General features: G+C 36.1%; 1 protein-coding gene across 1 annotated transcript in view; it reads right to left on the bottom strand.

Annotated features, from left to right (window-relative positions):
- The window catches only part of CFAP47 (cilia and flagella associated protein 47), a 484601-nt gene that overhangs the window by 401706 nt on the left and 59233 nt on the right, over positions 1-23662 (bottom strand). The window contains exons 14-20 of the mRNA XM_045790463.2: positions 19453-19669; positions 18908-19149; positions 11385-11515; positions 8307-8429; positions 6934-7065; positions 4391-4468; positions 1054-1198 (exon numbers count right to left, since the gene is read on the bottom strand). Coding sequence (XP_045646419.2) covers positions 1054-1198; positions 4391-4468; positions 6934-7065; positions 8307-8429; positions 11385-11515; positions 18908-19149; positions 19453-19669 — 1068 coding nt within the window. The remainder of the gene's footprint in view (positions 1-1053; positions 1199-4390; positions 4469-6933; positions 7066-8306; positions 8430-11384; positions 11516-18907; positions 19150-19452; positions 19670-23662) is intronic.

Genomic DNA, 23662 nt, shown 5'->3' on the forward strand with positions numbered 1-23662 from the left:
CGTTGGCTACGCTTCTGGCAATGGCTGCACTCCTTTACAGTGAAAGCTCTTATCAGTTGGCCCCTCTTCCATTGTTTCACTGATCATGGGGCTCCAGAAATATCTTGCCTCTCTTACTCCTTCAGGTGCAGAGGTAGTAGCAGCTTCCATCCCTGGCTGATTTCTTTTAATCCAGCTCCCACCCCCATAGATAATTACTTCATTAAAGTCTCTTCAGTTAAACCCTTTGAGCGAGTCATCTGTTAACTACTGAGACCCTGACTGATACACTTGCTGTTCACTTCTTGAGAATATGTAAAATATTAACTTTACAGACTCAAAGTCTAGTATCTAGCCTATAATTGGCATTCAGCAAATATTCACTGAAGAAGAAATGACCAAAGCAATGGTTGGCAAACTTTTTCATAAGGGTCCAGATACTAAATACTGTAGGCTTTGCAAGCCATATGGTTTCTTCTGCAACTATTCAACTCTGCCATTACAGTATGCAAGCAGCCATAAATAATACACAAATAAATGTGTCTGTACTCTAATAAAACTTTATTTACAAAAACATATATCAGGCCAGATTTAGCCCACAAACCCTACTGTGCCAACCTGAGTAAATGAAATGTCTTTGTAGAAGTACCTATCTTTTAAACTTAATGTGACATAAAGATACTTAATACATGAGTAAACATACAGAGAGAACTCTCCAAACACATTTACCTGAAATTCTTAGGCAATTAAAATTAGCAATTAATAATTTCATTTTGATTTACAGTATATACTTATACATAACCTTTTCTTTTTAACTTATACGTAACATTCTTAACTACATTAAATCAACTAACAAGCATGGTTGTATGTTATGCATTACCAAAGTAGTCTGATATTAATATTGATATATTTATAGAAATAAACCATGATAGGTTATAGACTATAAGAAAAGCATGCACTGAGTAATTAAAAATACTTTAAAACAATTGCCCTTGACTTACAGTATTTTTTAACATTATATCTTAAAGCAACTTGAAACTGTTTTACAAGAATACTATAGTATAAAAGATATACCTGTTTTAGCTTTAAAATCCAAAGAAAAATATTCAAAGTCTTGTAGATTAAACTCCACCCTGGCACGTGTTAAACCTTTGTTTTTTATTATAAACGGAATAATCTGAGTAGCACCAACATAGGTACCACTGAAGTTAAATACGTCCTAAAATTTAAAAAGAGAAAAAGAATTAGAAAGCGGAGTAATATTTTATGAAAATAGTGTAAACCAAAAATTACATTTTAACAGAGTAGACCTTAAAGTTCTAATCAAAAGAAAAGAATGTAACTGTGTTTGGTGATGGATGTTAACTAGACTCATTTTGGTGATCATTTTGCAATACATACAGATATCAAATCATTATTTGGTACACCTAAAACGAACATAATGTTATATGTCAATTATACCTCGATAAAAAATGTATACTGTTATTTTTCATCAAGGACATTAACTACTGTACTCTATAAAAACTGGTCACATTTTCCTTCCTCTCCCCTACCTCCTATGCGTAATCAGTTACCAAATCCCATTTACTCTGCTGCCTTCACCTCTTATTCCCTAACGTAATTGTATGAGGTTAATAACTCATCACTTTTCATTTCTAGATTTGTACTTTCTCCAGTTCTCCTCTCCACAACTAAGTCACAATTAAACTAACTGAAAATCTGCACTTCCTATCTTCAAATGTGATGATTCTCCTCCAACTACTGGACAAGGTCCAAGTTCCTCAGCAGGGCTTATAAAGCTCTGTTACCTTCCCCTGCCTCACCTAGCTCCGCTCTTACCCCAATCACTTCGTACTTCAGCAAGCTGTATGACCTAGCCATTCCAACAGATACCTGTTGCTTCATCCTCCTGTGTCTTTATCATCATGTCCCTTCTGTTAGGAAGCTTTTCTCTAACTCATAATTGCTTGATAAAATATTATTTATCCTTCAAATTCCAGTTAGATAAACCATGTTTTATTACACTGTGCTCAGAACTATTTCTGTTCCTTATATTTACTTACCATTACAACATCATAAAGTCTGTTTATTTGTTTACCAATCTATCTCCCCTAGTGGTCTGATTCATTTTTGTATCCCTAGCACCTGATGCCTCGCTTAAATATACATAAGGAATGTTTACTGAATGCATCCTAAATTTAGCTTACATGCCAAGTATGTGCCTACATCACAGAGCTCTGTAGGATTCCTCTTTTGGCAGAATTAGTATATATAGCCTTACAGTTACTTAGTAAAAGAATTATATATAACCTTAAAGAGAAAGTGGTAACAGTATCCTAATGTTGAGGAAAATACTGCTTTAAGGTCAACTGGCCACTATTTGTTTCACTTAAAATATGGACCCAATTCTACAGGAGAAATCTGTAAAATCCAATATGGGTAATGAAAGTTTGATGCTTTGTATATGCAAAAAGATCACTCCTCTTCCACTATTCTGGCCTTATACATAAGCTCATTTGGATAAAATGTCCTAATTGTTATTAAGATACATATTCAATGCCATACAGTTATTACATGCCTTCCTGATGATATTTGATAATGCCAGAATATTATTTTTAAAAGGCAGCTAAGCAGCCATGTTTAAAATTCAACATAATCAGGGAATATTGATATACATTAATACAAAGTCTTATAAATTACTCAACTGTACCATAAGGTGCAAAGCATGTCACAAATGCCTTTAGGGTGTGGAAATAAAGTAGTCAAACTCTCAATACACTTCTAATACTGTTAAAGGAGAAACACCATAGCAATGGAAAAAGCACTCTGGATACTACAGGGTTTAATCTCCAAGAATCACCAGTCTTAGACAAGCTAGCCTAGTATCTGTCAATCTGTCTAGACTTACCATGCCTTCAACACCAAATAAAATAAAGGTTAGAAAATTCTAACTCAAAGCCAGACACTAGAATTGTGGTGATGCCATTAAAGTACGGACTAGTGAGTCCCTACCTGAGGGACCGGCAGCCTCACCCATTTTTGCTCAAGTTAATTCAGCACCAGAATGGCGCAAGGTGCTGTAGTACTAGTGGGAGACAGAAACCTGACAACTGCTATGATGAAGATGTTTCCAGAGTTTAAGATGTTTGTACCATCTTATGAATGTCACAATGGAGGGGCATATGAGCCTGCTTTGGACGATCAGGGTAAGTTTTTTGGTATTGGTTTTTTTTTTTTTTTTAAAGATTTTATTTATTTATTTGAGAGAGAGAGAGAAACAAAGACAGTGAGAGCACAAGCAGGGAAGGGAGGGAGAAGCAGGCTCCCTGCTCTGCCACCACTGCCCAAGTGGGGCTCGATCCCAGGACCCTGGGACCATGACCTGAGCTGAAGGCAGACCTTAACTGACTGAGCCACCCAAGCGCCCCCAAGGTAAGTTTTTTGGGCAGATGAGACCAGACTTAATTCCTGAAAGACTTGCCAGGAAAAAAAAAAAAGTATATGTGTGCTATCAATTGTAGAACAAAGTTTTATCAGGATACAGAACAATAATTTTAAAAATAAATATAACTATAGTTCAGAAAATGCAAATCAAGACCACAGTGAGCTATCATTTTATACTTAATAGACTGGCAAACATTAGGTCCTACAATACAATTTATGAAGCAATGGAAACTTGAGAAGAAAATATGGAAGCTATCTTGTGAAGCCAAAAATGCACATATTCATATTCTAGGACTTAGCAACTCTACTCTTCTGGAAACTCCGGCATTTGTACCTCACAAGATATGTACATGAATATTCCCAGCTGTAGTGTTTGTAATAATAACAAAAAAAGAAACATCTAATTGATTGGACAACACATTGAATCTCCGAATTACAACAGGTCTACATAATGAACTATTAAGCAGTAGTGAGAATGAAAAAAAAAATACAGCTACACACAACTTAGATGAACTTTGGAAATACAATATTCAGTTAATAGGAACTCACCAAAGACTACACACAGCACATGTTTGTCAGAAAGCTCAAAAATGAACAAACTAAATAATCAATGGTTAAGAAATTCATACATATGTGGTGAGCCGATTAGAAAAAGTAAAGGGAGAATAATCAGAAAATTCAGTAAAGTGGTTATCTCTTAGGAGGGATAGGATCATGATGAAGCCTACTGATGACTTTAATGGTATTGGTAGGGTTCTGAAAGTTACGTTCAGTGGTGAATTCTGAAATCTCCATTTAATATTCTGCTTTGTCATTTATATTTATATTACATATTTTAATTCCTACATGTCACAGTACTACATAATGAGATATTTTTAAACATAAATGGGCTGACTAGGGACACATAACAAAAGTCACCACACTCATAAACTGATTACACAAATAGTTAACATACTAACATACTCACCGGATTAATTTCCACGTCAGCAATCTCAACAGATCCACCAATCCTAAGGTCTATGACATTTGCACGGCGAATAGCAACCTTTATTTGAGAGAAATACAAAGCCTTGTAGAAACCACATTAAAATCTACTCATATACCACGTAAGTATTACCTGGCATCTGGCAATATTTTTAAATTTAAATAATCATATTATAAATGTCACAAGATTTATTCTGGTAGTTGTCATCACATTTCTTGGTATGCAGGATTGATATTCCTAAGAGGAATGAGTATTCAACTCTTAAAAACCTCCACCACAAATGGGACCAGTTCATAGCTTCTGAATGTGACTGCAGAGTTCCACCCATTTGACTACGCATTATTGCCACTCTCCGTATCCCTTCTGTATTTACCTAATTTCAATGGATTATTCAAAATTAAAACAGATAGGGAACTAAGTACAAACATATTTCCTCCCATAGAGACATACTAATACCCACAATGACCATAATAATAATAATAATGAAAGTAGCTTAAAAATTGCTGAGTAAATGGGTCAAGTATAGGGCTCAATACGCTGTCTCCTTTTTAATCCTCAGTATCCTATGAGGTTACCAATATTAATATCCTTATTTCCAAGTGAGGAAAACTGAGGCTCAGAGAGGCAGAGTATTTTGTCTTTTTCCTGATGCCTCAAAATAGCAGTGGTTAAATATGAACCAAGGACTGACTGAACACTCAACTGCCTCTGAGAAAATTAAGATAGTGAAGTAAGAATGTAGTTGTGTAATTCCTACAAAATTAGACCTGTAGATTATCTGAACATATAAGTGTCTAAGCAAAATTTCAGAAGCACAAAAACAGCATTGGCTGAAAGCCCTACCTATGTAAGAACAGGGAGCATCAAGTCTGGATTTAAATCTAAATATTTATCTAAGAATGAGATAGGAGTGTATTTCACTCTTTCCATAGAAAGTCAGTGACACTATTCATAGGCAAAAAAAAAAAAAATCCAAACTGTCATTTTTTTCAAAATTATTGGGGAAAGTGACATGTCATTTAATTAACTAAATCACTATATTCATAATATGATTTCCACATTTTATTTAAAGAATATATAGTACATAAATAAAATACATGACTAAAATCATATAAAGCTTAATTTAGTGATTCAGAGGAAATTACAAATCGACATGTTCTTCATTGATGAATCCCATATATAAGTCTCAACTCCTCATGGCTGGCTTTCACCCACCTCCCCATTATTCATCATCCACTGAATCTACAACAGAAACCAACATAAAACTTGTGCCCAGTAAATATGTATTGAGTGGGTGAATAAATGAATCTTACTATATTATGTTAAAAAGGTAAGCTTTGTAACAGCATACTCATCTAAAATACAGCAGAAATTGATCTTTTAGTGAAACTATTTTTAGTGGCCAAATTTTTTATTTTTTCCAGAATATTATGTAAAAAATTCTGCCCAAATCTCAGACCATGTACCATAATATATAATTTATAAACATCTTTCAATACATATTTCTTCATAAAAGTAAGATATAATCATTAGATTGTTTATCTGGGGCAAACTGGTGTTTATCACATCAAGCTACATATTATTAAGGAGTTGTTATAAAAAAAGAATTAATTTTTATGGGAAATTGAGGATAAAATGGGGATTTATCTAAAACTATTCATTTTGATTTGGTAACAGTGTACATATTATTTTTTAATGTGAGTAAATGTACATAGCTGATCATCAGATTGAAAATCAAGAGTATTCCATATCTCTAGTTTCTAATAAAATTTATCAGAGACTAGTTTCTGTTTTATTTATTCTGTTTAATGAACAATTAGAAAAGCACCTAAAATCAAGGTAATGTCTTTTCAATTATATAATTCCCAGAATATAAACTAGTAAAATATTTTATGTATGCTATAAAATATAGATCTTAACACCATACAGAATTTGCCTATAATTCATACAGCCATTGAAGCTATTTAGAATTAACATTCCAAAATTGATTAATTTTTCCTAACGTATCTAATCAAATCAAATATCTAATTAATGCCATGAAAAAAGTCATCCTTTCCTCTGTGACTACTGAGGAAACAACTGTCACAACTCAGAGATGCCAAATATCATTCTAATTGCAGGTGAAAAATGCCTCATGTTGATGAGTTGTATTCATTTCATCTTAGTAGAAATTTCCGTTACCAACGTTCACCAAAAGTATTTTCTACAAATCCTCTTACGAGGTTCTGCTATTTCTACAAGATTATATAGGTAAGCATGCTTATTTTATAGATCTCTAAAAACTGCATTTCTTTAGAGTTAACTCAATTGCTAACAAAGTAACCAAAATTTTAAAAATCACTCATTAGTATCATAACATTAAAACCCATTCCCATTAGAAGAAATCCGTAAAACAAGTTTTCTAAGAATAAACACACACACCATTTTATAGCATTATACATACTATTTTAAATCTCTTAAACCACCAAACAAATCCACATAAACATATATACACAAGGTATGAATACACATATGCATAAACATACCTTTGCTCTTGTATCAAATTTTTCTGCTACAGTAGGTGTACAGGAGATATTGAGAACAGTTAGCCCCCCAAATGGAATTATTCCTTGTGATGGAACAATATTAATGGTAGGCAAAAGACTCTGGTCACAAACCTGTAATTGAAAGTTTGCAGAAATTCTACATTATCCTTTAAAGTTGCTGGTCTGAACCTTTCATAGGAAAGCTTCCAAACTACAACCCAGAGAGGACCCTGGGCACAGGGCATAAGATGATTTTATAATATGTTTTCCAACACCAGATGCACAAATAAACTTCAAAAAGGATTTGTACCCCTAACCCAGCAAACGGAACTTTCAGTAGTGGCAGCATCCGATTCAAATAGGATGATGAAGTTTATTGTCTGGAATGTTATCAAGACTTGGCAAACTTACAAGGATGAGACATATCTGTTAGAGAAGATGACAAAATTCTAGATATACTTTGATATTTTGCCTTCTTCCTGACGGTAAACACTGAAAGCAAAGTTAGTGGGGAGGCAGATGATAAAGTAACCTCCTGTTCGTTATTATTTCCTTGATAGCCTAATGTCTAAGATATCATTTTGACTTTCAGCAAAGTTATAAGTAACTTACCAAAGGATTTATGGTGTGGTTTCTCAGGGGCTAGTTTAGGACTATCTACCATGCTTTAAGCCGGAACAATTTAAAGGAAAACTGGTTAAGGTATTTTGGGGTGAGGGAACAAACAGACTTCAGAACTAACTCTGAAGCAACAAAGCAAAAAAAGATATCTGCATTTGTTTGCTTGGGCAGAAGATATGTAGATATAAAGCTTGAATGAAAGATCTCAAACACTAACCTCTATCTATTGTCACTATTTGGAGATCTTAATATATTTTTCAGCAAAATATTCTATCACCACTTAAAACAACCCCCACCCTGAAATTTAAGTCAGGGTCAACAACTATAGAGTATCTTTAGAAGGATCTTGCTCTAGGTCCAAGTTTCTACCATAACAGTCCTGATGACAGAATGGAAATGAGAAGAGGAAAAGCATGTCATTAAATACGGAGTTGTAATAGCAAGAGTGGATGTTTCTGAAAGCGTTCTTTTTTCCAAATTATCTTTTTTTCAACAAGACAAAAATGATAGGAAGAAAAAAGGGGGTAAGAAGAGAAGAGACTAAGAACGGAAGAAAGGAGAAATTATTTTTGTGGGAAATTAAAAGGACAAAGTAGATGAAAGATACTTAGGTAAGGCTCACATGAAATATCTAAACACTAGCATTAGTCAATTTATAAAGACTAAAGTATTACCACCACAGTGTTCATGGCAAAAAAATTAATTCAAATTATGTGATCTGATCCAAATAAGATTCCAAGATTCTACATTACCTTGAAATAAGCATGGTTTTGTCCTACGTTGTGAAGAATGGCTTTCCTCCAAGTTGTTAAACCTTGAGGGCTATTACTGAAGAGGATCCTTGGCTCCAAAAATACAACCTTGGTATGACCAAGCTAATAATAAGAGGAGAAAAGAAAAGATACAAGAAAAATAATAAATATTTTTTTAGCCCCTTCCAAATGACTCAAATTTTTTCAGCCTCATGGAAATTTCTAAAATATGAAGGGTTATCAGATGTTATGATGTACTTAAAAGAAAGGAAAATAGAATGGAATACCTAAATTGTACTCCTAAACTGAGGAAGGCAAAGCGAATAAGACAATTCTACAGAGGAAGTAAATCCAGGACTGAGAATCATGTAGGGGATCTTAGAGACCATCTATCCAACTATGTACAGGGTGTTACTGAGTGCTATGCAAAAGGGATGAGTTCAGGAGTCCCCCAGCATGGGAAATAATGTGCCAAATGAGATTATCTAGGCATGTTTTTACGATTAGCCTTCTAGCGCTTAATATGCTGATAACACACACTTTGCTTACCTCGGAATGGGGAGGTGGTTCACTGTGATTCACAGAATTAATTAGGCGCAGGACTCCTCCTCCTTACTCGCCACACAAATGACTTCACAGAACTACTGTATCATGGAACAATTTTTTGAAAATTCTGAAATTATCCACCTCTCCCATTTCACAGGAAAGCAAACCATAGCCACAGGGAACTAGAACCCAAGTTTTCCAATTCCTTATACAGTGCTCTTTACACCAGACCCTGTTGTCTTTATCTAAGATAAATTATTTATTATCTTGAGAGGTTTTAATACATTCTTATAATTATTTGAAGAACATGACTTGGGTAATTGGAACAAAAAATTTCTAAACAAAGCTAACAGATGACGAAATGGTCAAGTAATTCCTTCATAAATTAATGACAAACATTAAAAGAACATTGTATTTAATCACTTCACGTTCCTCCAGCTTTACTTTCATAAGAGAAACACTTCACAGTTCATTTAACTTAAAGGACCTCAAGAATTTACCATAAAATAATCTAATTCACTATCCTGATATCTTGGACTTTAATTCTTAACCAATCCTAGTGTAGGGAGGGAAAACAGAAAGTAAATTTGACCAGAGGGTAACAGCAAAGACGGTGGAGGCAAACAGACCTGGAAATAAATTCCACCTAGGGCGTTTACTGCCTGTGTGAACTTGTATTAGTTAATCACTCACTGTAATCCTCCATTTCCTCACCCATCCACTGAGTTATTAGTACCGCCTTACAGAGTTGTTTTAAGGATTAAATTAGATAATACATGAATAGCATTTAGCATCCCGCCTGACACACACTAATTAATAAATGATACCTATTATTAATGCAAAGTCTAAATTACTAAATTGCTCATCTTCTACCTGCTAGAAAAAAATATACATGGGGTGAGTATGTGGGCAAATTTATATTACTAACTTTGTCAAACACAGCTATATAAGTAACAGCTGAAGAACTGTGTGCACGTTCACCAAAATACAGCTGTAAAAATGTTAAGAGAAGCACTATTATAGTAGCTAAGAATCTAAAATAATCCAAATCCCATCAGCTGTGTAATGGAAAAATGATGGTATAGTCACACAATGGAATACTATTAAGGAATGAAAATGAATACTGTCACCACATGTACCAGAATAGACAAAGCCCACAAACATAATGATGAACAAAAGAAGCCAGACATAAAAGAGAACATATGCTTTGATTACATACATATAAAGTTTAAAACCAAAATTAATCTATGCCCTTAGAAGTTAAGGATACTGATAACTCTGGGAGGGACACAGAGGGACTGGAAGTGTGGACGGAGAGGGTGGTTCTTTCACGATGCTAGTCATATTCTGCTTCTTGATCTGGTTGATCTGGGTGTGAGTTACAAAGATGCTATCAGTCTATAAAGACTGAATGATACAGAAGTCATAATATGTATCCTTTTCTGTATATATTCTATACTTCAATAGAAATTTTTTTAAAGATTATTTCTTTCTTTCTTTATTTGTCAGAGAGAATGACAGCACAAGCAGGGGGAGTGGCAGGCAGAGGGAGAAGCAGGCTTCCTGCTGAGCAAGGAGTCCAATGTGGGACTCGATCCCAGGACCCTGGGATCACGACCTGAGCCGAAGACGGCCGCTTAACCGACTGAGCCTCCCAGCTGTTACCAACAGAAATTTTTAAAAAGAATAGCAAGTACATTAAACACAGGAAAAGCAGGAAGGTCCAGCTTATTTAAAGTCTGGAGCAGAGAAATGAACCTACTGATTTTTGCCACTTGCCATCATTAAAGAAGATGAATCTCTTCTCCGTTAAGGCTATGAGCTCCTTCATAGCTGAAATATTTAAAAGCATGATCATGGCCTGGAGACAGAGATGAGATTCGGTAAAACAGCACTGGCTTGAGTTAAATAAATGAGAATATTGGGACGAAAATTTCGTACACAAGTAAAGTGGATTCTTGGTGATTATGAGGCATGAAGTTAAGGCCTTCTGGGCTCTACCACAAAAAGAACGTTAAAATTACATATTGCAGCCTTAACTTTACTCATTTTTATTATAAGAAGTATATTCTATAAAATTAGAATGTGCCATATCTCCTTGCTATGTAAATTATATGGTCCATTTCATACTGAATTATTAATTACCACTAGAATTCTAACAATGCAATATAATAGGACAAAAATACAATTTTCTCTATTTTTCTTTGGTTTCTGTTAATGAAATAATTTAATTTCAAGTGGCTCCCATGGTACTGTATGTTTATAGAGGCTCTAATGACAATCTAGTATTGTGGGCACAAAAGTCTTGGATTTGTGAGTTAATTTTAGGTAACACAACACATTTTCTTTTTTAGCAAAGTCTTCCTTTGTGGTAGAGAAGTGGCACCGAGAAGATGGTAATTCAGTTAACTAAATATTGCAAGCAAAATCAGTTTTACTAACAGAGTATATATACTCAACTATACACACACATATATACCCAACCAATTTAGAGTCCTCAAAATAAAAATCATATCCAAAGAAAATCATTACATGTGCAACACATTTTAGTGTCAGCGTGTTTCCTTCATTGACATGAAGAACAAATTCTCCCCTTTCTGGAGAACTGAAACCCGGCAGCCACGTTACTTCACATTCCAATGAAGAGTATGGTTCAACTGTGCCTATGGAGAATTTAGAAAGAACAGACATTGACCACATTTTAATTATATTCATTTTAATATCCAAAATAAAAGCTAGTATAAAAGTATAATGACATTATATAACAAATTACTTAAATTAAACTCAAAATATGTGGAAATGCTACATGAGAGATTATCTAATGAGTATAGATCTATAGAGTTTGATTAAAATCTAAAATGCATACCTTATTTTCCAATTTTATTAAGCAGATCAAAATATCTGACAAAAAGTATGCCGATATTTAGCAAAATGTCCCCTTCATATGTTTCCCAACACTCTGAAATAGTTACAAATATCAGACACTCATTCAGTTTTCAGAGGAAGGAATTAAATTACCAGGGGCTTTTTTCTTTTCAAATGTTCACATCCCTAGAGATATAACCTCTGATGTAGCTATTAGTAACTAACACATTTCTGTAATTCAAATGTATTGAGAACCCAAGAGGTATCAGGCACATTTGGTGTGAGCTGCTTTATCTGTTTAAATTCATCATTTCCTTTGGATTAAAAAAAGAAATACTTGATGGAATAAATGACGTAGAAGCTCTTCCTTCAAGGAAGAGAGGATCACTGGAGATTTAAATGCACGGGGCACTGGACAGAAAGATGAGGGATCATCACAAATATACTTTGCCTTAGGATCAGGTTGGCTTGCATGCGATGGCAGTTTCTGCAATCTTAAAAAAAAAAAAAACACAGTACCTACCTCTTAGTTTTGCAGTGGCTGTGTATGGAAGGAACAACACACATAAAGCAATTAACAGTGTGTGATGCCCAGAACGCACCCAGCGTCAGATTTTATTATTAATACTCTTGAATGCTAATGCTATGGTAGGCACAGTAATTTATAAAAAGAAAAGAAACTGCTCCCGGAAAAGCTAACAGTCTAGTAGTGGTCCGTCAGGATTCTGTTTGTCTGTCAGTAACAAAAAGTCCTGCTACAGTGGGTTACGTAGATAGGGGGTTATTCATCTTAGGCCATCAGAAGTTCACAGATCAGTATTCCAGGGCTGCCTTAGCAGGTTGATGGTGCCTTCAAGGAGCAATGATACCTCTAGCTTCCTATACTACCATTCCTTACTATGTGGCTTTCCTCCATGTAGAAAGGTGTCATTGTGTAGTGGTTAAAAAAGCACAAATTCGGGGCACCTGGGTGGCTCAGTCATTAAGCATCAGACTTCGGCTCAGGTCTTGATCCCAGGGTCCTGGGTCCTGAGTCGGGCTCCCTGCTCAGCAGGGAGCCTGCTTCTCCCTCTCCAGCTCCCCCTGCTTGTGCTCCCCCTTCCCTGTCTCTGTCAAATAAATAAATAAAATCTTAAAAAAAAAAAAAGGCACAAATTCTAGGGTTGGAACCCCTGGTTCCAATTTTAGCTCTGCCATTTACTAGCTGAGACCTTGGACAATTTACGTAACATATGTCACATAGCCTTCTCAGACATAAACGGGGATAACAGTTGTTATGTAACTTAGAGAATTGTCGTAGGGATTAAAGAAGCTAATATATGAAGAAGTACTTCAAACAGCGCCTGGTATGAAGAAGGAAGGTGGAGCTAAAAGAAACTTCTATCCATATCTCATTGGCAAGGAAAGCTGGGAAAAACAGATTTCTAGATATGAACGTTGCTCTCCCAACAAAATGAGAGTCCTCTTATAAAGGGGAATGGATATCACATATGGGCTTAGCAATATCTATTACAATAGGCTATAGATATGAACAAATAATTATAGATGACATAACAAATACACAGTGGGAGCAGGTGGGGAGGAGCCTAAATTAGCCCAAGAAAGTGGAGGAAACTTCATTATAAGAAGATGGCATTTGAATTGCGAAAAATGAACAGAAACTCTGCAGGAGGACAAAGCCTGGGGGGAGTATAAAAGTCAAGTGACCACGCTGGAAGAAGAGTGGTGTCGAAAAGGCTGATTAGAAGTCACTTTAACAAATCTTCTGCCCATTTTTTGATTTATTTGTTTCTCGTGTATTGAGTTTGAGAAGTTCTTTGTAGATCTTGGATACCATTCTTTTACCTGTAGTGTCATTTGCAAATACATTCTCCCATTCTGTGGGCTGCCTCTTAGTTTTTTTGACTGTTTCCTTGGCTGTGCAGAAGATTTTTATCTTGATGAAGTCCCACAAGTTCATTTTATCTTTTGTTTCTCTTGCCTTTGGAGATGTGTCATGAAAAAGGTTGCTTTGGCCAATGTCGTAGAGGTTGCTGCCTATGTTCTCCTCTAGAATTTTGATGGATTCCTGTCTCACATCGAGGTCTTTCATCCATTTGGAGTTTATTTTTGTGTATGGTGTGAGAGAGTGGTCAAGTTTCATTCTTTTGCATGTAGCTGTCCAATTTTCCCAGTACCATTTATTGAAGAGACTGTCTTTTTTCCACTGGATGCTTTTTCCTGCTTTATCAAAGATTAGTTGCCCAAAGAGCCGAGGGTCCATTTCTGGGTTCTCTATCCTGTTCCATTGGTCTATGTGTCTGTTTTTGTGCCAGTACCACACTGTCTTTGTGATCACAGCTTTGTAGTACAGCTCGAAATCCGGCATTGTGATGCCCCCAGCTTTGTTTTTCCTTTTCAACAGTTCCTTGGAGATTCGGGGCCTTTTCTGGTTCCATACAAATTTAAGGACTATTTGTTCCAGTTCTTTGAAAAATGTCCTCGGTATTTTGATCAGGATAGCAATGGGCAGAAGATATGAACAGACACTTTTCCAATGAAGACATACAAATGGCTAACAGACACATGAAAAAATGTTCAAAATCATTAGCCATCAGGGAAATTCAAATCAAAACCACACTGAGATACCACCTTACGCCAGTTAGAATGGCAAAAATTGACAAGGCAAGAAACAACAATTGTTGGAGAGGATGTGGAGAAAGGGGATCCCTCTTACACTGTTGGTGGGAATGCAAGTTGGTACAGCCACTTTGGAAAACAGTGTGGAGGTCCCTTAAAAAGTGAAAAAATTGAGCTACCCTATGATCCAGCCATTGCACTACGGGGTATTTACCCCAAAGATACAGACGTAGTGAAGAGAAGGGCCATATGCACCCCAATGTTCATAGCAGCACTGTCCACAATAGCTAAATCGTGGAAGGAGCTGAGATGCCCTTCAACAGATGACTGGAGTAAGAAGCTGTGGTCCATATATACAATGGAATATTACTCAGCTATCAGAAAGAACGAATTCTCAACATTTGCTGCAACATGGACAGCACTGGAGGAGATAATGCTAAGTGAAATAAGTCAAGCAGAGAAAGACAAATATCATATGATTTCTCTCATCTATGGAACATAAGAACTAGGATGATCGGTAGGGGAAGAAAGGGATAAAGAAAGGGGGAGTAATCAGAAGGGGGAATGAAACATGAGAGACTATGGACTATGAGAAACAAACTGAGGGCCTCGGGGGGGGGGGGGGCGGGGGAATGGAATAGGCCGGTGATGGGTAGTAAGGAGGGCACGCATTGCATGGTGCACTGGGTGTTATACGCAACTAATGAATCATCGAATTTTACATCGGAAACCGGGGATGTACTGTATGGTGACTAACATAATATAATAAAAAAATCATTAAAAAAAAAAAAAAAGAAGTAACTTTAACAAAGCAGACCTGACGCCATCTATAAAGACACCCGAGCGTGCTAAGCATTGAGAACAGCTGACCGTTCAGGTCAGCTTGAGGTAAGTATTTTCCCCTCCATTAGCATGACTATATATTTTTCTCTGGGAATATTATGTATATCAGGAAACGGGAAATAAACCAGATGGCTGCACTGAGCAAGGCTGGGATTGGCAGGGCAGGTTCTATACACGGCCAAGGGCGTCTCACCGAAAGACAGTGAGAGCAAACTGCTTGAAGACAAGTGTGAGGATTGAGCTGACTTGAGAGTTCAGTAAGATTAAAGACAACACGGATAAAAACACAACAAGCACAAACACGAACAGTACCGAATGAAATAGTCAAATTAGAAGCCCAACTCTATGTTAGAAAACATCAATCCACTCTTACACTCACCACCTGCAACACCCACAACCTAAACCCAAATCCAAAATACATCACACCTCAGGGAGAAAGGACAATCACCACATAAAATTTAATTTAGAAATAATCACATTAGTTTATAAAATATAGACAATGACAGATTAAATGTATTATTCAGGGTGTAAAACCACTATAGCGAAAGGGATATAAGAAAACTAACATAAGAAAAAGTTATTTTCTATTTTAACAAAGAGGCAGAAACAAAACTGAGTAATTATTATATGAATATTCTCACCAACAAAAGGAAAATGACATAAGAAAAACCCATGTATATAATATGAATTATGCACACTTTCTTCAAAGCTATATGAAACAGACTTGAGTACTTTATTATTTGTGTTCTAAAAAAATTTTAAAGTACTTAAAGCCTAACGGTATTACTCAAAAACACTGTATTTGGAATTAAATGTCTTTGCATCTTGTGCTTTGATTGAAAAATGTAGCAGACGTTATGAGCCACCAAAGAAATTGAAACAGTAAAACCACCCCTGTAAAAATAAGAATTCTAACAATTATGAGAAGCATAACCAGTGTTCCAGTTCATAACATTATAAATCCACTTCTCTTCTGTCAAATCAAGCATCATCACTGCATTTCCACCGGAGGCACAAGGGGAAAGCCCCACCCATTCAGCCCTGGTTAGGATGGAGAAATACAAGGAAATGTGCCAAGCACTGGGCTTTCCAGACATATTCAGTGCCTTATCATGTGCTCTATCAAACCTGTAACAAATATAGACAGTAGAACTACCACAAAGTGATGCCTGTTCAAAACAACAAGGGAACGTTTATCCAGAATCTCTGAAATGTGCAGAAGTATTTTCTCTCTCTTCTCTGATTATTCACTCAGTTTTTCTCTAGTACCAAGGCAGGACTCAGGCTCACCAGTATTAATAATAAAAATAGAGCCTGGTCAAATGAATCTGCCAAATATTGATGGAAGTACAGCTTGAATACTTAGTAAATTATAATCTGGGATTTGTTAAATTAATACATGTTAATAAAAAGATTAAATATGGCTACAGCAATGATTTCAAACCCTAATGAAGGTACAGTACTACTTAAACACTGTGTAGATCCACGAATATATCCATACTAAAATTAAGTGAATTTAAATATATACTGAAGCTTGTTTGTAACACTCCCTATTACAAACACCAGTAGACTTACACAAAAATCATGACCTGGAATGACTGATACAAGAATATACACCTACGGCAAGATTTCTATAAACCAGTACTTCTCTGTGATCTGAAATATGGCCTATTTAGATCCCAAATGATGAATATTCCTAAATTAGAACTAAAGAGGGAAGGAGTGGAAGGAAGAAGGGAGGAGCGTAGGGAAGGAAAAAGAGAGGGAAGAAGCAGGGAACAAGTAATTGATAGTGGGGATGGCTGGCTAGATGTATGAGAGGTTATTACTACTCTGAGGACATTTTCAGGGAAAAAAAGAAGTCCAAACAGAATTAGCAAATTTTTGTAACCAAACAGCTATCTATTTCTTTGACAACTACTCTTTGCCAGTCTTTACAGAAGGACTTTTCCTACATTTAATCTTTATGAGATATATTAGTCTCTCCATTTTATAAATAAGGAAACTAGTGCTTATAGAGTACTTTTCTCAAGATCACAAACCTCGGAGAAGCTAAGACTAGTTTTGAAATCAGCTTTATCTAACCCCAAAGTCTGTTTTACTTCCCATTCATGCAGAAATAGACTTCAGCTGATTATAGAACACCACATGTGTCACTGCCGATACAAAAATCCAGATCCTTCCAGCTAGTTGAAAAGGCAGAACACATACATAGAATGAAGATACTATATAGATTATTCAAAAATTTTTTTTAAGAGAGAGAACGCATCCAAGCAGGAGTGGGGTGGGAGGGCGGAGTAGGGGCAAAGGGAGAGGGAGACGATCTCAAGCAGGCTCCATGCTCAGCAAGGAGCCCGATGCAGGGCTCAATCTCATGACCCTGAGATCAAGACCCAAGCCCAAATCAAGAGTGGGACTCCTAATCCACTGTGCCATCCAGGTGTCCTTCATCACTCAACTTCTAACTTGCCACCTTATTTCTTTAAACAATAGCTTGTGTCCTCATGAGGTCCTCACAGCACATCACAATGATGTCTGCTAAATTTGACAGGCTACTAGGTAACACTTTAGCAGTTACCAGGGCTCAGTTTCGTGGCAGGCACATCATGTGGAATTATAGATTCTGGGGAACAGCCGAAACAATGTTAACCGTACACTTAACAAATATATGGAATCCCCACCAACAGTAAACCGGAGATTATTTTCTATTAATTAAAATATTACTTGTTTAAATGACAGTTTTAAGTTTTTAACTTTATTAACTGGATTTTATTACCTGTATTAAATATTGATTATAAAGAATTTGTGGATGCTTCTAAAATCATTCACAATCTAACAAAATCTAAGTCATTCTGAATCATATCTTATCACCGTTATCAAACTAAAACTAAACAAAACAATACTGTGTTCATCAGTATCTGTGATGATTTATTTTGTCAACTTGGCCATACTTGGCCAAGCTATAGTACCCAGTTGTTTGGTCAGGCTAGATATCGCTGTAAAGGTATTTTTTAGATGTGATGAACATTTAAATCAGTAGACTTTGAGTAAAAATTACCTTCCACAATGTGAAAAGGTCTCATCCAATAAACTGAAGGCCTGAAGAGAAAAAACTGAAGTCCCTTTGGATTCAAGACTGTAACATCAATTCCTTCCTGGGTCTCCAGTCTACCAGCCTACTGGGGTGCCCACACAACTGTATGAGCCAATTCCTTAAAATCAACCTCCTCCCTCCCTCTTTCCCCCTCTCCCTCTCTCTATATATTTCCTATTGCTTCTATTTCTTTGGAGAACCCTAATACAGGATCCATATTTTCAAATCAAATTTACATATTTATATATGTAAAAATAAATGCCCCAATGACTATGTCTGATTTGCTTCTATTTTTAGCACCATTACACAGTTCATACTCAATAAATGATTACTGTCTGAGCATATGAATAAATGAGTGTCTAAATCAAACAAATAGGGGGCGCCTAGGTGGCTCAGTCGTTACGCGTCTGCGTTCGGCTCAGGGCGTGATCCCGGCATTCTGGGATCGAGCCCCACATCAGGCTCCTCCGCTATGAGCCTGCTTCTTCCTCTCCCACTCCCCCTGCTTGTGTTCCCTCTCTCTCTGGCTGTCTCTGTCAAATAAATAAATAAAATCTTAAATAAATAAATAAATAAATAAATAAATAAATAAATAAATAAATAAATCAAACAAACAAATAGAATCAACTATTACCTTCAGCTGGACGAATGGAAAATGCCATTCCTCTTTTTGTGTTTACTGGTTGCCATTTAAATTTGGCAAAATAATTCTGATGATTATACAATCCAACTGTCCCCATAAAACATGTTTTCACGGAGAAGCCTTGTGGTCTCAATACTAGCTCATCTGAAGATAGCTCAAGCTTTACTGGCATGACAACTGCCATCACTAGGATATGACCACCAGGTATATTGTTCACTGTAAAGGTGAAAGACCTGTAACACAGCAAAAGCAGTCCAACTTAACTGACAAATAGCCATCTGCAGGTACAGAATTCAGTTACATATAAAAATGCATATATTATTGATTAACACCCACAATTAATCCTTAGTAAGCAATATATCAAAGTGTTCATGACAGGCTATCACCGAAATATCAATCTACAAATCGATGCACATATAGTTCCTATGTTTGAGGACCAAACGTAACATATTCTACAATTACTGAATCAAAAAAATACATTTTCAACAAAAGGACACTTTGATTTTAGCATACAGAAATTCAAAAATGAATCCTACTTCCAAAATTTTCCAATGGTGGGAGATTCAAATACCATTGAAATATAAGTACTAGCTGTAGGCGGAATCACATATGAAAACTGGTTGGTTTTTTGAAGTTCATCCAAATTAATATCTAACTGGATCAAAATATGCATAGGTAGCATATTAATAACATGCAGTAGACGAGTATTTGTGGAGTTCACACAAACATCACCAAAGTTAAGGACAGAGGGCCCTGAAAAAATGAAAAATGATTAAGTTTAGTGTTGGAAGATGTATTCAGTAATTTTAAGTTTCCATATTATATTTTCACCAATTAATTTATACAAAATGGTACTTAGAAAACTATTTCTTATAATATCAAAGGTTATTAAGCAAGATTTTTATCTAAATGCCCATAATTTGGTGTTTGGAGATTATTGACTAAAATTCAATATAAATATATCCTAATTATATGGAAAACTATATCAAAAAATTATTAGTACTCATAACTCATTTTAGTACATGAATTTGCATACTCCAACACCTTCTCCACTTCCATCAATACATTCATGTTCATTTATCCAGAATTTACAAAAATTGGTAATTTTCCCATTGCTCAGTACTTAAGTTTTCCCTTTTATTTTTTTAAATTTATTTATTTATTTATTTAGAGAGAGAACATGAGTGGGGAGTTTTAAGTTTTCCCTTTTTAATGACAAAAGTTTTTATATCATACAATTTTAATAATTATAGGTCTTCTGTGTTTTTTAACAGCTTGATTTAATCGTAACTGATTTAAAGTGTAGAATTTCCTAAGTACTGACATATGTATACACCTATGAAACCATCACAAGGAAGAGGGTGAACAGCCATCACTCCAAAGTTCTCTTGTGCCCCTTTATAGTCTCTCCTTCCCATCATCCTCAGTACTCCCCCTTCCCAGACCCCTACTCATACGCTTCATGTCACTGTAGATCAGTTCACATGTTCTAGAGTTTTTTTATGAGTGGAAGAATGTAACGTGCAGTTTGTCTCTGATTTTTTTCACTCTACAAATTCCCTGGAGATTCATTCAAGTTGTTTCAGATATCAGTAGTCCATTGTTTTATATTACAAAGTGATAGTCCATTACAGGTGTATGTTTTTCTCTTCACCTGTTGAATGACACTTGGATTGTTTCTAGGTACTGGCTACTACAATTGAAGCTGCTAAAATATTTGGGCACAAGTATTTGTTTGAACACATGATTTCATTTCTTTTGGACAAATATCTAGGAGTGGAATGGTAAATCATATGGCAAATGCATGTATAAATGTACAAGAAACTGCCTAACTCTTTTCAAGTGGTTGTGTAATTTCCCACTCCACTGGTAACGTATAAGAGTCCCAGATGCCTCATATCTTTGGCAATAGTTTTGGTGAGTTTTCGGTTTCTTCATTATTGTTGTTGTTGTTTTCACTTTAGACATTTTAATAGATTTATAGCAGTGTCTCACTATGGTTTTATTGTGTGTTTCCCTAACAACTAACAACACTGTGCACATCTCCATGTGCTTATTTCTCATTTGTATATCTTTGTTGTTAAAGTATCTGTTCAAATCCCTTTGCCCATTTTTTAACTGGGTCATTTGTTTTCTTAATATTGATTCTCAAAAGTTTTATACACATTCTGGTTGCAATTCTTTCATGAGATACATAAATTGCAAATATTTTCTATCACTCTATGTCTTGTTTTTATCCTCTCATCAGTTACTTTTGAGGAGAAGCATTTAAATTTGATCAATTCCAATTTATCCATTTGTTCTTTTCTTCTTTATCCATTTGTTCTTTTATGGATCATGGGGTTTTTTTTATATCGTATCTAGGACATTTTTGCTTTCCTCATCGTCAGAGATATCTTTTTCCTATGCTTCTTTTTAAAGATTTATTTTAGAGAGACAGAGCACATGTGCACAGAACAGGAGGGGCAGAGGGACAGAGAATCTCCAGCTTAGCATGGAGCCTGACATGGGGCTTGATCTCACAACTCTGAGATCATGACCTGAGCAGAAATCAAGAGTCAGACACTTAACCAACTGAGCCACCTGGGTGCTGCTCCTATGCTTCCCTCTCCAAGGAAGGAAGCAAAAGGCTTACAATTTTTTGACTTAGTTTTAGTATATGACATAAGGATATAAACTTCTTTTCTTTTAAATGGGTGCCTCACATGTTGCAAGACTTCTTGAAAAGACTATCCTTTCCGCACTACATTGTCTTTGTGTCAAAGTTCAGTTGTCTAATGTGCGTCGATCTATGTCTGAACTCTCACTTATGTTTCATTGATCTATGGGTCTATATTTATGCCAATACCACACTGTTTTGATTACTATAGCTTTCTAAGTCTTGAAATCAGGTAGTGATTTATCTCCAACTTGTTTTTCTTTCTCAAAGTTGTTTTGACTATTCTAACTACTTTTCATGTCTATCTGAATTTTAAAGTGAGTCTGTCAATTTCTTTTTTTTTTCTCAAAGATTTTATTTATTTATTTGACACAGAGAGAGAGCACATGCAGGGGGAGTGGCAGGCAGAGGGAGAAGCAGGCTCCCGACTGAGCAGGGAGCCCAATGCGGGCTCAATCCCTGGACACCAGGATTACAACTTGAGCTGAAAGCAGACGCCCAATCGACTGAGACACCCAGGAGCCCCTGTAAATTTCTACAAAAGATCCTGATGGAATTTTTATTGGAATCCTATTGAAGCCATATATCGCATGGACAATTTTTCATATTTTCTATGTCTCTGCATAACTTTTTAAATATATGGGATATAGCTATATTCCTTTTTCATATCTTTTTCTGATAATTCTATCATATGTATCCTTATTGGGTAGGTTTAACTGATTAATTACTCTCATGATGGGTTGCGTTTTGCTGCTGCTTTTCATGCCTAATTTTGGTACAGATGTCAGACATAGTAAATTTTACTTCATTAGGTACTGAAAATTTTTTATATTCCTATAAATTTTCTTGAGCATTATTCTGGGAGAAAGTTACTTTAAAACAGATTGATCCTTCCAGGTCTTGCTTTTAGGAAAGTTAACCTGGATCCAGAGTAGTGCTCTGAACAGTAATAATTATTCTCCACCACTGAGGCAAGAACTTCCTGAGCTCTGGCCCAATGTCCATGAATTATGAAGTTGCTGTTTGTTTTTTTTCCTGGTGGGAAGTTTTAGTCACTATTCCCTGGCCTGAATGAGTAGTGGATAATTCTATAATCCTTTCTAAAGTTTTTTCCCCTAGTTTTAGATAGTTTTCCTCACACCTATGAGCTGACCGGTATTATTTAGAGTAACTGAGGGGAACCCGCAGCAGAACACTGAGGTTCTCATTTTGTGCAGCTCTCTCCTGCCTTGTATTCTGCCCTGTGAGCTCTGGCTTCCCTGGTGGCTCCAGTCTCACAGCCAGGTTTTCTCATCTCAAGGATGCCATCAGGTTCTTCTGGGTTCCTTCTCTCTGGACAGTGGGCTGGAAATTCTCTCACAGCAGTAAGCTTGGCTAGGGCTCACATATATTTTTTCCTGTTGCACATCATTCACTTTCATTGCCTGATATCCAGTGTCTTGAAAATTCTTGCTTTCTGTACTTCTTGTTTGTTGTTTTTGGTCGTTTCAGGAAGATGAGTAAATGCACTTCCTGTTATTCCAACTCAGAAGTTGAAGTTTCCCTTCCTTCTTAAACTGAATTGATACGTTAAACTTTATAAATATGTTAGCATCTGTTAAAATGAATATCACTTACTGTATGTTTAGAAAAGGTCTTTGATCCCTACCTGAAAAATGGAGACCTCAGAGGACCTGGATCTAGGGCCAGACATGAGGGTACGATGGGATTGATGAACCTGTTACAGAGCATGATGACTCAAAAACCACTGTGAAGGGAAAAGTTGGTGCCAGGCTCAAACACACATTCTGGGTCTCCAGAAGGTACACGCAGACAGACATACGGCAACAAAACAGGAATACCATATGAGGAAACACAAAGCATAGCCAGATGTCCTCACATTCTGTAGCCCTGGACAAAGGCTGCCTAATGGCATTGGTGACCTCAACAAGAAGAACAGGATCTGGAGAGGGGACAATGTGGTTTAAATAATAACAGTTCTTAGAGTTCCTGGCATTCTTTTTCCACCTGCCCCAATGGCTCTGACCATTATCCATGATGAAATCTTGTCCACTGCATTTTAATTTTAGGCTTTCTTCCATCGTGAT

Source organism: Ursus americanus, chromosome X, assembly GCF_024610735.1.
Source record: "Ursus americanus isolate L20-20 chromosome X, mUrsAme1.1.p, whole genome shotgun sequence".
In the NCBI taxonomy this organism is placed as follows: Eukaryota; Metazoa; Chordata; class Mammalia; order Carnivora; family Ursidae; genus Ursus; species Ursus americanus.